The sequence below is a fragment of the Eumetopias jubatus genome, unplaced genomic scaffold, assembly GCF_037043125.1.
Source record: "Eumetopias jubatus isolate StellerSeaLion01/CBP00866 unplaced genomic scaffold, mEumJub1_p1.0 scaffold_7, whole genome shotgun sequence".
Taxonomy (NCBI): Eukaryota; Metazoa; Chordata; class Mammalia; order Carnivora; family Otariidae; genus Eumetopias; species Eumetopias jubatus.
In genome coordinates, this window is record NW_028274813.1 from 31,194,775 (window position 1) to 31,209,015 (window position 14,241).

Below are 14,241 nucleotides of genomic sequence, written 5' to 3' on the forward strand. Positions count from 1 at the left end.
CTAAGAACCATCAGAATGTGAGTTCCACAAGACAAGGTTAGGCTCTTATCATGTTAGTTGTCGTTGGGTCCTCAGTGACTGTAACACGCCTGGCACTTAGGAAGCTCTCAATAAATATTTGTTGAATGAAAGAATAAGAAGCCAAGTATAAACAAAGGTTACTAATAACACCAAGGACTCATAAGAATCTACCACGAGGAGGCTTTTCCAGATCCCTAAACCCCATTTCCTCTCTAGTCCTTGGAAATGAGGATATGGCAGGGATTCAAACTCTTCATTTAGTATCCTCCATTTAGAGGCTTAAGTTCCTGTCAGAGACCCCAGAATAGGGACTAGGGTAGAGGGGAGGGCTCGAGTACATGGAGGCGAGCTGGGGAGGGGAAGGAAGGAGACAGAGCACACGCATGCGTGCTCCAGCACACTTGTGCACTCCCCTCTGCCACCAAACGCTGCAAAGCCAGTCGCCTGACATGTCGGGCTTGGTCAGAGTGGCTCGGGCACCGGCAAGCCAAAGCCACACACATGCAGAGAGCAAAAGACTGCCTCTCGTGGGTCTGGAGCTGCCTCGGCCCGCTTCTGTCTCAGCAGGTGCTGTAGCAGAATGACGGCTTCTCCCCGGGGAAATCCAGTGCGAGCAGAGGCCAACCCGTAGAGGCCATCACCTGCCCGTCTCCATTCACATCCAACCCCAGATGGTAGGGAATCAGACTGTTGCCACCTGACGACCATGCTGACAGGTCAACTACTGACCGCGCCCCCCCGCCCCCCCCCCCCCAGTGCTGGGGGAGAGGAAAGAAGGGTAGCTGGGAAGAGGGTAGAGTCATTTGAGCAGGAGGGATGCTCCACATGTAGAATGTCCTGAGACAGCCGGCGATGCACAGCTCAGGGCAGTGAGGTGAACCTCATTCAGGTGTGCTGACCACAGGAGGGCTGAGGCTGGAAGCCACACTGTCCCCGTCATCTGGGATGCCTGCCACCCATCACCCCAGGCCCGAAGCACATCCCTCAGCCCTGAATGAGCATGCTACTTAATCCATCACCTGAGTGACAGGTCGTTCAAGCTGGCACCAACCTGTAGAACAGACTCCAGGAGAGATTCTAAAAATGGAGACACAGAAAGGGACCCTGGACAAATAACCGTGACTCACTCTTTACTTAAGAGCACAGGGTCTGGAGCAGCTCATGGGGGGTTAAAAAGTCTCCACAGATTAAAGGTGGGCTGGGTTTGGGGAGCTCTGCCCCTCTCCAACACTGGCTTGACAAATACAGAAGTCTGTGCAAAAAAACGCAAGCAGAGTCTGCTAATGTTTCTATTTTTCTCTCATTTTCCTCAAACAGCTAAATCCCAGACTTCTTACAAGTAGGAAATATGCAAACTGCAGAAAACCCCTGATGGTCCTCAACTTGCACTTGCCGATTACTGAAGCATCAGCAGGGGATCTCCAGGGTCCTGGGTGCTCAGAAGAAGAAAGCTCCCAGAGAATGGCCAGGAAAAAATTTAACAAGTGCTCTCCCCTTATCCTCCCATTTCATTGTTCTTACCATCCCCTAAAGGCTAAGAACTCCCCTCCTGCACCTCACAAGCAATCATGCTCAGGACAAGTCCCTGACTTGTATTCGGCTAGCTCAGAAGCTCCTCAAATCATCCACGTTCCTTAGCATCAAGACCCCAAAAAGAGGCACCTCAGGAAAATCCACTCGGTAAATTCATGATCTCTAAAGACATTTTGCTTCCCAGCCATGTCCCAGCTGTCCTTCAACCTGCTTCAGTTGAAACCAAAAATTCATCTCTACCGCAGCTTCTGCAGCCTTCGACTGTTTGTAGCAGCACGTCGTCAGAGCTCAAGGGGCTGCTGGTGGCCCTCTTCCTCTCTGCTGATCATCCTCTGAAGCATCAATAAAACACACGGAGAGGCACGTGTACCCCCCCCCCCCACCGCCCACATACAGTCCCCGCTCCCACATCTTTCTTCAAGGGCAAGGACCAAAGGAGAAGGGGAGGGGAGTCAGGATGGGAGTGCCCCAGATTAATGGATATTTGAAACTCAAACACATGGCCCAGGACCTACGCTGCACGTGTTAATTACCACACATGTGCCCATAAAGGAGTCCGTTAAACACAAGGGGCCCAAAGAACAGAGCGAGGAAAGGACATTCCAAGGGATTAAGTAAATAGGCTGAAGTTCTGACCCTCCTCCCCCCCCCCCCAGAGCACGTGCATCTGGGTAAGATAACAGCGCTGCCCTCCCTCCTTCCCCCACTTCTCCCCTCGGGCCCCACACCTGTGGACCCAGGAGCCACAAGCCAGGCCTCCTGTCTGGGCCAGCCGCCTGTGACCCGCTACTGCCTGGCCTCTCTCCCTCCTCCCTTCCTCCTGCTATCTCTCCGAGCCTCCTCCCCCAGCCTCCTCTGCTGGGCCTTCTCCTCTCCTCCGCAGGACTAATTCCTGGCTGGCAACCAGACCCTCCATCTCCGCACAATACACCTTTTCATTCCTTCCAGGCAGAGAGAACCGATCCCTCTGAGCCCTGTCAGTGGAGCGGGCTCCCAAAGGCAAGAGGGTGGGGAGAGAAGGGCCTGGGCCCGCTCCTCCCCCGCTGCCCCCTGCCGCCCCCACCACTCTCACACCCAGACCTGGGGCGTCCTTTCTGGCTGTACCCCTCACCCTGCGCGAGGGTCCGGGCCGCGCATCTCTGCAGCAGGCCTCAGGGCTGTGAACTCCAGCTCTAGGGAGATGCCGTCTAGGAGACCCCACGTGTGGGCACCAGCTCAGACAAGGGGCCTTTGTGTCTTCCCACCTGCTGCCCTCTGGAGCACATTCCATTCTTAAGTGGCAGCTGAGAGAGGGACCTCGGCGGCTGACACAGGATATTACAAATGCCCTCTCGCACCCTGTCCCCCTTCAAACCCCAGCTTCCTGGACAGGTGTGGCTTCAGGTGGCCCTTCCTACAGGTGGCCTGAGCCTGCTTTTCTCTGCACTGCCCACGGCAGACAAAGAGAAGAGGATTAGCACCTAAGCTGATCCTCCAGAGTAGAAGGAAGGAGATGCTCTGGGCAAAAGTCAAGTCTCCAGAGGCGAGTGAGCCCTAGCATCCCCCACCAGGCCTCTGCACCAAAGAGGAAGCCTCTGCAGAACCATCTGGGAGGGAGGAGCCCATCTGGCGTAGGGGAGCAAATTGCTGGAAACCAAGCAACTTATCTCTAAGATGAGGCTCCAGACTCTATGCCCCTATTCCTTGCACCGTCCCTGGAGGAATCAGGTGTCCCTGTCCTCTCCCAGCTGGAGCAGCAAGAACCCACAATGGCCACAGGTCTGTTTCTTTTGTTGTCCACAGGGTGCAAAGCCACATCAACCTGGAAAGTACTTCCCTGTACCGTTTAAGATCCCAGATCCCATGGTTCGCCTTTCTTGGTGTGGGCGCTCCATTCAGCATCATGCCCTCAGTTCCCTTTGGTGGGGGAAATCTGGGTTGTCTGTTTTGCATGATTGCCAATTGTTTTTTCTACCACTGAGATCTCATGTCCCAGAACAAAGGCGATGTTCCTGAAGTCTTCAGTTGCAACAAGTCAAATCGAAGGCAGCTCTGCTTCGCAACTCCAGTAAATTGCAGACTGACACACGTGCCATTCACAGTGTTGAGGAGGTCAGGTCTTTGCAGGAAGAACCATTCACGCCCCTCTCCCACTTTCCTACCTAGAAGGGAATGGCCAGCACGCAGGGCAGCCTCTCCCTGTTCCGGGAAGGACCCAGAAAGGCAGTTGCTCCCTCCTTTTTGCCCACGTATGCATTCCTGCTTGTGGAAAGGCCCATTAATCCATGTTTTCTAGTAGGATCCTGATGCTCTCCACTTCCTCGTCCTCTTGGAACACCTGCATTCAGGCCGGCAGCTTCTCCAGAGTCTCATTTCCTGCATCCGGGCAGGGTGGTTTCGCCTCCTCTTCCCATTCCCGTGGGACAAGCATGCAGGGCAGGGTCCTGGGCCTCACTTCCATCTCCCTGTGACCACGGGTGCAGGACAAGCCCATGCACCTCACGCTGACCCTATACAGGCCCGACACGCCATGTGGACATTTAAGTCCAGTTCCCCCAAGGCCCAGATTCGGGTGCAAAGCCTCAAACTCAGCTGCCATCTCCTGGCTGGGTTTTTACCAAAGAGCCCGAAATAGGGGTTCTGGAGTGTTTGTACATTCAGTGAAATTGGTATTGGTCCCCCATGCAGCTACCAGAGCGTGTGCTCACGCGCTCTCTCTCTCTCACTCCACTCAAGTGGCAGTGGAGCTTAGTGTCCTCCACCCTGGAAATTATGGTCAGCATATCCCAGGGACTTATTCCTCATGTTGGCTGCCCCACTAAACAGCACTCAGACAAGTGCCTTAATTGAGGTTAGCCACATAATTTGTAGGGCCCAGTGCAGAATGAAAATGCAAGGCCCTTTGTTCAAAAAGCAAGAAAATAGTGCCATTAAGGGCACCAAACTATAAAGTTTTATCCTCTCTTCCATGGTCTCTCTCTTGACTTGTCATGGTGTTTTAAAATTTTCTATTTAATGTTGTTCTAGGTAAAGAAGGATTAAAATTTTTCACGTCCTGTGGAAGCCCCCACAGCACACGTCACAAAAGCGATATGCCAACAGGGGGACAAGGACACACACGTGCGCGCCTCACTGTCCCACTGGGCTTTACTTAGCAAAACACAAGTTTAAAGATAGAATGATTAAGAATCCCAAGACCATAGCAGCACAGGTTGCAAGCCTGTGAAGCTGGGCTCGTCTTAGTGAAGAAAATCTGGATGGGCTGGAACAATTATTAAGGAGAATCAGCGAGGGGGGGAAAGATGTTCAAACCGGTTTCCAAAACAAGAGGGTCGGGCAGACCTGGACATGCCTACCTTCATTGTCCTTTTTGGTTGCATGCTGGCTACCTGGTAGTTGACTGACTGAACCGCCCAGGAGCCAAGGTTTTCAGGGTCCCTGCCAGCTCTGTACCCTGTGCTCACTCACCTCCCTCAGAAATTCTGGGAGCGTGGTCCCCACTGCCATTATGAGCCTTACTTACCTCCTCCGCTGCTTCTAGGAAGAAACCCAGGATAAGAATGGAGATTTTCTGTGGGGGACTTTTAGCTTACACCCAGGCTCCTTCCATCTTGTCTAGAACTCTTCTTGGACTGGCTTTAGAAGCAAACATTTGGATAGAGCATAAAACTCTACTCACCTTTCCTTCCTGAGTTACCCTGGCTCAAGGGCTTGTCGGTGACTGAACCTTGGGTAAAAGGGAAACAAAAACATAGACATTCAGAATGTATCCTGGTTGGTTTCTTTCAAAGAGCTGGCAAAGCCTGACGCTGTGAGCACATGGTTATGTATATACATACATTGTATACACGTCTGGGGACATTATATACAAAGTACACACATACACGTCCTGTGGCGTTTGTTTAACATCAATGTCACTGATATCACAGTCCCAGTGAGATGAACCATGATTTCCAGGCAATAATCTTGACCAGATTTTTACAAAACTTCACCTCCACAGAACTCCCTTGGTGAACATTCCAGAAACTTCCCCTCACCTCCACTGCCCATCTCCCCCACTTCCCACCGCCTGCATGTTCTGAGCCATGTCCACTCAGTAGGGCCAACTGAAAAGAAGCCCCTCTTACTGCAAATACGATGACTGACATCCCTTGCTGGTTAGGGCAGGAAATCGGTGATTTTCCATCTGCATTAAGTAGAAAATTGTTGGCCCAATTGTACTGAATGGGCCAAAATAGTCTGAGGCATGGAAACAATTTTCTAGACTCAGCCTGTTCCTCAAGGAGGGGGTAGTGTGTGTGTTTGGCCAAATGCTTTGCCCTGCGCATGCTAGGATGCCATGGGCACCTATCCTGTGGTCCCGACCCCATGGCACCTGTCTTCTCCATGAAGCCCACACATGCAGGGCAGAGCCAGCACACACACGTAAGGACATCTGTGGAGGTCCCGCCACCAAGAGAAAAAAAAAAAAAAGAATCCCTATTTTCTCATTCCATAGCATACTCCTTCTCCATATATTAGTTTTGTGAGTATTCAATTATATTACCCTGCATGGCTTGTTTCTAGTGCATTTGTTTGCTTTAAATGAAACTTTCCAGGTCATTTGCAAGGAGGGCTCATTCCTGCCCCTCCCCACACCAACCCCAATTAAGGTTTCCAGTTTCCATGTAAACCACAAATAAAGTAAACTTTCCATTTTGGCCTGCAAATCTTGGTTTCCTAATGTAGATACTTATTGCCCTTTCTTACCATTCCCTCTATATAGCACGGCCAGTAGAAAAATGAATAAATCTTGTGAAAAAGAAATGTTAGGATAGCAGGACTGCTAGCCCTTGGAATTTCTCATAGGCTTTAGAATAATGCTTTATACTTTGCTTGGACTTAAATATTCAAGATAAGTAAATAAATAAAACCTCATACACACAGATACAAAGAAATATGAAGCAGCTGGTGGCTGGACGGGCTTTTTTGAATGAGGGCTGAGCCACACAGTGAATTAAGGCAGTGACTCCCAAGTCCCCTACCATCTGAATGGAAGTAGAAAGTGTGGGGTTTGTGTAAATCCAAATCCATGATCCCATGAGGTTGACCTAAGAGCAAAAATTCTCTGTGCTCATAGAGTTGGCAAGGATTTAATTTCTCTATGGACTGGTGTAGTGGGTCACTATGAAGCAATGATTCCCTCCCTCATCTAGTCATCAAAACCACCTGAGAAGCTTTGCAAACAGGTGGCCTCCAGGTCCCCCTCCATACCTACTGGATCAGACTAAAGAAGGTGGAGCCTCGACACCTGGGCTCTTTTTAATTCCCCAGGCTCTGCTGCTAACAGCCAGATTTGAGGGCCACTGTGATGAACGTTTTCCATTCGTCTACATTCCATTGTTCGGGGGAGGAGGAGCAGATATATGGCACGCGGGCCACCACTCTCTCCTCGTGTAGCCATGACAGACATCACTAGTTGATCATTCAGCCTTAAAACCCATTCGGTTTTAAGATTGGTTTTAAGATCCATCTCAATGATGTGCTCCCAAGGCCACTGGCAACCAGAGCACCCTGGCTAAAAACGTATATGCCATTCTCTAGGGATTACAGCTGGGGCTTGGGAAGACAGCATTGAACCAGAAACCTAAACTCAAAATAAAGAAATATATACACACAGGCATATATTGGCCCAATGGCCCAGCTACCTACAGAGCAAGTGTGTCAGCGTGGACCAGCTACTTACAGAGCAGTGTGTCAGCCCTCTCTGACCTGGAAGAGGGCTCCTAACCACCCCCCATCTTTCAACCATTTTTCCAAGGTTCCCCCACGAGATGCAAGAGACCAGCTAGGGGGTCCCTCTCCAACTCTTTTCTTTCTTCCCGCCCCTCCCTACGGTACCTGAACATACAGGAGTTTTATTCTGCACAGAAGAGCCACTGATGGGCTTCCCATCTGGGGTGACACACCAGCAGTACCCTGTGTAAGTATGGCACTGCACCTGTTCAGGGAAGCGGGGGAGGGGAAAAGAACCGTAAGTCGTGGGTCACCATATCAACAGTCAGCTCCCACCCCTTCCAGAGCATTGCCACCGTGGTGGAGGAGCTCCTTCCACCTCTCACCCAGCACCAGTCCCCACTGTCTCCTGCAGGTGGGTCAGTCAGTTGACAACATGGATTATACATCTTCTGTGTGACTCCCAGGCACAACCACAGCAACCTAGCTACGTCCTTCTTATGACGTGGAATGCTGAATATCTTATATCCTACCTAGATATAAGATAGTAAGTGATATCCTCTTCATTCTCCCCCCTCCCAAACGCTGGCATACTCTCCCAACAACTGTAAAAAATTCTGCGTGGTGAACTAAGTTGGCAAGTACACGTTGGGATGTCACCATGGCAGGCTGTAATGACCCTTCCCTAACAAGCAGCGACAAGTAGTGGGCTCTTCCTCCTCTTCTAGCTTCCCCCCAGCATCTGGCCATATAATCGGCCTGCCTATTGATCAGGTGGCTCTCCTGAGACCAGGGCACGAGCTAGCGGTTGCCCACTAGATGGCAGGGTGAAGGTAAGAACGAAGTCCCTTGACCCTACAGCTTCTAGTTCTAGATGCCCCGCTGCTCCTCTGTGTGATCATCCTCAAGCCTCCATAATTCGGTCCACCCTATCTGGGAATGGTAAATACAAATGAGGCTCTCGTTTCGTTTGGGGTGACTCTCCTCTCTCTTCCAACAGCCATCACTCTGTCCACTTCCTCTCACTGCACCCCATCCCACCACCCTCCTTCCCGTCCATTTCCCAACATGGAGTTCCTAAACACAAACCAGTGCTGAAAACCACTCCATGACTTGCCATTGGATTCAGGATGGCGGTTAAGCTCATTAATGTGGGCTCAAGGTCACGGCGATCTGCCCCCTGCCTATCCCTGAACCCTCATTTTACACCCACGTCTCCACATACACCCTCCAGTGGAACCACAGTGAACCCTTTGAAGCCCGCAAACATACCCTAGGATTTCACGATTCTGAATATTTGTCTGTTCCTACTCTTCAGTGGTCCGGGATACCATTCCCCAAATCATCCCCAACCCTCTCCTAATCCCTTTGTATTTCCACCCATTTCATGACACACTTTCTCTGCAAAGCAGTCCCAGCCTCCCCTCCATACACCCTGGCTCTCTAAATTCAGCCCTTATCTCCCCATCAAGACTGTGACCTTCCTAAGGCAAGGGACTGCATCCTGGTTATTTTCTATCTTCTAAGCATCCAGCAGAATGCCTGGCATTTACTGCAGGCCTTTGATGAGTTGAGTAAGTGCTTAATTATCATATTTCCTCAATTCTTGGTCCCCATCAATTCTAAAAATGTAGCATCAATTTAAACAGTCCCGCCACATTAAACATGGGCCTCACGGACAGGAGGGGTGCCAGCTGCAAAGATATCAACAGGCGGGGGAAAAAAATTGCCTCTTGGGATCAAGGACATATTGGAATCAAGGATGGACAGTAACAGCATACAAATTGACTGGTGAAGTACATAGGGGTATATAGGCAAGAGAGATCTGATGGCCTGGGTGAAATTCAGAAATGATAAGAAAGGCAGAAAAGCTCCAGAATGGCTTCTGCTTTTGTGTGGGTACCAAAAGCTGTAGTTTTCCCCAAGACTAGTTGTTTTACTACAGACCTACCCACAGAAGTCAGGATAAGAACAAACTGGAGGGCATCTTGTTTCTACCAGTATGACGACTGGGTATAAATGAGGTGTTTACCTCCACTGTCCCGTGTAAAGAAACTACATTCAATGCCTTTACTCCAGTACCCTATTCCAGTCCCACTTCACCTCATGGAGACATCTATAAACACAGTGCCTATCGCTGCTGCCTCAGATGCTCACCCACGATCAGTATCTTGGGTTGAGTCAGTGCTACCTTCTGAGAAAGCCTAAAAATGGAATGGAAGAAACCCAGACAGACCTGGGTTTGAATCTGGATCGAGCCAGTTACAAATTAGGCATGTTACTTAGCTCTTTGAGCCCCAACTATAAAATGGGGAGAACAACGCCAAACCTGGAGGGCCCTGGCAAGGAAAACAGTGTGAGTCCAGTGCCTGGCACGGGAGATGGCTGGGTACAAGGTGGCCCCAGCGATGATCGCTCTCAGCTGTGTCAGAGACACCTGGCAAGCCGGCCCCCTCCCGGGCCAGAGCTCCCCTAGTAACCTTCAGAGGCTTGGGTGGGAAACGCCACTGGAAACTTGGGAGTTTTCCCCTTCAGATTCTGTCAGCCCTGCAGGGGACAGTTCCTAGATGATTTCTCACCAGCGGCAGCATTTTAATGGGGCCTGGCTGGCTGCTTTCTCCTCCCTGGCCAATAATCACCTGTGGGGAAACCAGTCCCCGGAGCTGGGCTGCCACATTGACTCACTCCCAGGCCCCTTGGCTCCCATGGCCAAGGCCAGCTTCCCTCTCCATGAAGACTCTACCCGCCTCCCCCCATCCCCCACCCCCCCACCCCCTGCCAAGTCCAACACTGGAAGCAGTGCCTCTGGACCAGTGCTGCCTGCTGGGGCTGGGTGCTACGGTCACTCAGGCTGCAGAGAATGGCTGGACAAAAGCCCTCTCCTCCCAGGCGTGCAGAGTTCCAGCCAAAGCTACTGAGGAGTGAACTAAATGCATGAGTAGGAGGCTAAACCCAACGCTTTGTTTCAGGGGATATAATCTGACCTCTGGGCTAAGCAGGTCCCCAGGGCCACAAGCTCACTGAGTGTGCCCATTGTATCCCTACAGGCATGTGGACACTGCCTCCCAGCCCCCAGCCAGGCCCACAGGCCCAAACACAGCCCCTTTTACCCAGGGCTCTCAGCATTTTCCTTGGACCAGGCTCCAAGGAATAGACTCCAGATTACAAAATCCTCAGGCTGGGAGGAACTCAGGAGGTGACCCGCAAGGTCACTTCCCTTTGCCAAAGGAGCCCCATATTGTTCACTCATGATTCTCAATCAAGAGGTTGTTTGTAAGTTGTCTTGGGGAGTTTTCAAGATGTCCTCTAGAAGAAAAAGAAGTTACATGGAGACAGAAAGCAAGCGTCATGGAGTCAGAATGCAGCCCACTTAACTGACTAGCTCCACCACTGAAGTTAAGTTAACCACTTATCTTTCCAACCCTCTGCAGCCTTGGAAAGGTCCTTAATCAAACCAAGCCTCAGACTGTCCCTGTCTACTTAAAAACTGGAGATAATTATGGGGTGCCTGGCTGCCTCCACGGTTAAGCATGCCACTCTTGGTTTCAGCTCAGGTCATGATCTCAGTGTTATGAGATCGAGCCCCATGGCGGGTTCTGCACTCAGTGCGGAGTCTGCTTGAGATTCTCTCTTTCCCTCTCCCTCTGCCCCTCCCCCCACTCGTGCTCTCTGTATCTCTTTAAAAACAAATAAATAAAATATTTTTTAAAAATAACTGGAGACAATTACACTTACCTCACTCTGTTATTGAGAGGATTAAATTAGATAATGTAAATAAAGCACTGAGCTCGCATGGTAAGTGCCTGGTTAAGCTTAGGTATTTATTTTTATTATCATCGTGTTATTTTTGAGCAAACTATCTGTACACTCAAAAAGGGCACAGCCAGATTCTCCGATGGAAACCAAAGAACATTCTATTCTGAACAGTCCCAGCAGAAGGGGTAAATTCAGCAAAAAGTTTGAAAACCTTAGTGGGAGAAGGGAAATTTTGTTTTCATACAGAAACAGTTTAATTACTCTCAGAGGAGAGAAGTAAGGCTTCTTGCAGAAAAGCAGTCAGGCTATAAATTCTATAGAATTGATGGTTTATATACACACAATCAACATGTAAATTCTACCTAGTTTGGTTTCCTCCCTTGAAAACTTATTTAAGGTTTTAAATTAATAAGTAATCCCCTTTGGTCTACCTCCCCCCATCCCAGCCTAAAATTAATCAACTTTCATATTTAATTTATGGGAAAATTGTGGGCCACAAGGAATTGAAAAGGTAATTAGCCATTTCTAGCATCTCACTATGTGGCTCTCAAAGTTCAGGGTTGTTCCAGGCCCACAGGTATAGATACAAACCATGGAATTTGCTCCCATTCCTCTCTGGAGCATCCTGGGAAAGCTGAAATGTCAACTGATGGGTTTTCCTTCAGAGACAAAAAGTGTACATCAACCTCAGTGAAATTACTCACGGCTTAACTGTACTGTTGACTAGGACTGGCATACTTAATATAGGCTTTTATACACCAAGAATGTTGTATGTGAACCTCTCAGTAACCATAAATCCAAAACCTATAATTGATACACAAAAAGAAAGGAAAAAAGCCCAACATAACACTACAGAAACTCATCAATCACAAAGAAAGAGAACAAAGGGAGAAAGGAACAGAGAACAAAACAATCAGAAAACAACTAACAAAATGTCGATAAATCCATACCTATCAATAATTATTTTAAATGTAAATGGCCTAAATGCTCCAATCAAAAGACAGAGGGTGGCAGAATGGATTAAAAAAACAAAACCCATCTAAATGCTGCCTAAAAGAGACTTATCTCAGACTTAAAGATACAAATAGACTGAAAGTGAGGAGATGGAAAAATATTTACCATACAATTGGAAGTGAAAAAAGAAGCCAGGGTAGCAACACTAATACCAGATGAAATAGATTTTAAAACAAAGAATATAGGGCGCCTGGGTGGCTCAGTCGGTTAAGCGTCTGCCTTCGGCTCAGGTCATGATCCTGGAGTCCCGGGATCGAGCCCTGCATCGGGCTCCCTGCTCGGCAGGGAGTCTGCTTCTCCCTCTGACCCTCCCCCCTCTCGTGCTCTCATCTCTCATTCTCTCTCTCTCAAATAAATAAAATCTTTTAAAAAAAAAAACAAAGAATATAACAAGAGACAAAGAAAGGCATTACATAACGATAAAGGGATCAACCCAACAAGAGGATATAACAATTGCAAATATCTGTGCACCCAACATTGGAGAACCTAAATACATAAAGCAAATATTAATGGACATAAAGAGAGAAATTGATGGTAATAATAGTAGGGGACTTTAACATCCTACTTGCATCAGAGGATAGATCAGGGAGGCAGAAAATCACTAAAGGTACTTAAAAACAGTATGTTTTTAGGTGAGCAAATTTCATCTCTGACTCATATACTTAAATATTTTTGGCAAGAAGCCCTTTGCATAAACAGCCCAGTGGTATATTTCAGGTCAACCTCTGTCCAAATTAAGACAAATGTGAAATTATTTTAAGCCTGTTCAACATTAGCCCAACTCCTGGACATCTGGAAGAACGTGGGAGGCTAGCACTCTCAACAAACGCAGTGAAGTAACTGATGAGTACAGAGAAGCAGAGCAAACACCAGCTCCCAGGATAAAGCAGATTGGGGACTGAAGGCAAGCACAGTGAGAAAAACAAAGGAGACTCCCAGACTATGCACATAGACAACTGTCCCCCACTGCTTCCATGCCCCCCATGGAAAAAACACCTCTTCTACTTCACAGCGGCTTTTCACTCACCACCAATGATCTCACTGGGCCTTCCGAGTCACGCTGTGTGGAAGTCCTTTACAGGAGAGGCACGTGAAGCAGAGGTTATGTGTTCAAACGTCACAGCTGGTTCCTAACAGCATAAGAATTTGGATCCCTGGGGTGCCTGGGTGGCTCAGTCGGTGAAGCAGCTGCCTTCGGCTCAGGTCATGATCCCAGGGTCCTGGGATCCAGCCCTGCATCGGGCTCCTTGTTCAGTGGGGAGTCTGCTTCTCCCTCTCCCTCTGCCCCGCCCCCTGCTTGTTCTCTCTCTCTCTCTCAAATAAATAAATAAAATAAGAAATCTTAAAAAAAAAAGAATTTGTATCCCTGGCTCCAAACTACCATAAAATTTCAGAATTGATGGAGCTGGGAAAAAACAACAACAACAAAAAAACCCCATAATGATCACCAGCCTAACCCAAACATTTTACAAAGGAGGAAAGAGGTCTAGAGACAGAGACGTGACATGATCAGTTTCCCTAGAAAAGCTCTCTCCGATCACATGATCACAGCTGGAAGTCCCCCAGACCTAGAAGGGAGAAGGAGAAAGGCATGGCTCCTGGTGCTGGCTTCTGAGGGAACTGACAGGGTCTCTTTGTGCCTTGTAATTCTCTGGCATGTGGAACTCTTCTGGGGGAGATGGTTAGGGACGGGGGAGATGGGAGATGGGATAAATATTCGAATCAAGGAGGCGGCTGGAAGAGTCTTTTGCCAGCTAGAGTGAGAGGCTGTTTCTGGCGTGGTTCGGGTGACGGTAGGGGGGCCTCCACCGTGGCCCCTGGCTGGCCTGCTTTCCTCTGGCTGTTCTTGGGGGGCTTCTCTGACAGGGGTGGGACCTCACGTCCTAGAGTAGCTTCTCTGTTGTTGGACTGTTGCTCTCTTTGCTGTCAAGGGCCCCCAGATACCCTCGGCCAGTCTTGCCTGCTTCTAACTCCTGCCACGCTAATGTGGTTTTGAATACGGCTGGTGTTCTAGGAAGTGTGACTAGGAATTATTGAGGATGAAGGGGTTCTCTAGCCAAATAACTTTGGAAACACTGGGTTAAATAAAATCAAAATATTTCTTGACCACACAACTTCTCAGAGTCTTCAGTCAGATCATGATTTAGCTCGAAGAGTAAGATTCTGTTTGCAGCAACTCCTGAACTTATTTAACTGGGGGTCCCTCCCTTAATTTTGTTGGGG

The 14,241-nt window shown here is 49.0% G+C and overlaps 1 protein-coding gene across 1 annotated transcript in view; it reads right to left on the minus strand.

The window, feature by feature from the left end:
* Positions 1-14,241, minus strand: part of SMOC1 (SPARC related modular calcium binding 1) — a 149,734-nt gene that overhangs the window by 45,130 nt on the left and 90,363 nt on the right. The window contains 2 exon segments of the mRNA XM_028099670.2: positions 5,213-5,260; positions 7,414-7,513. Coding sequence (XP_027955471.2) covers positions 5,213-5,260; positions 7,414-7,513 — 148 coding nt within the window.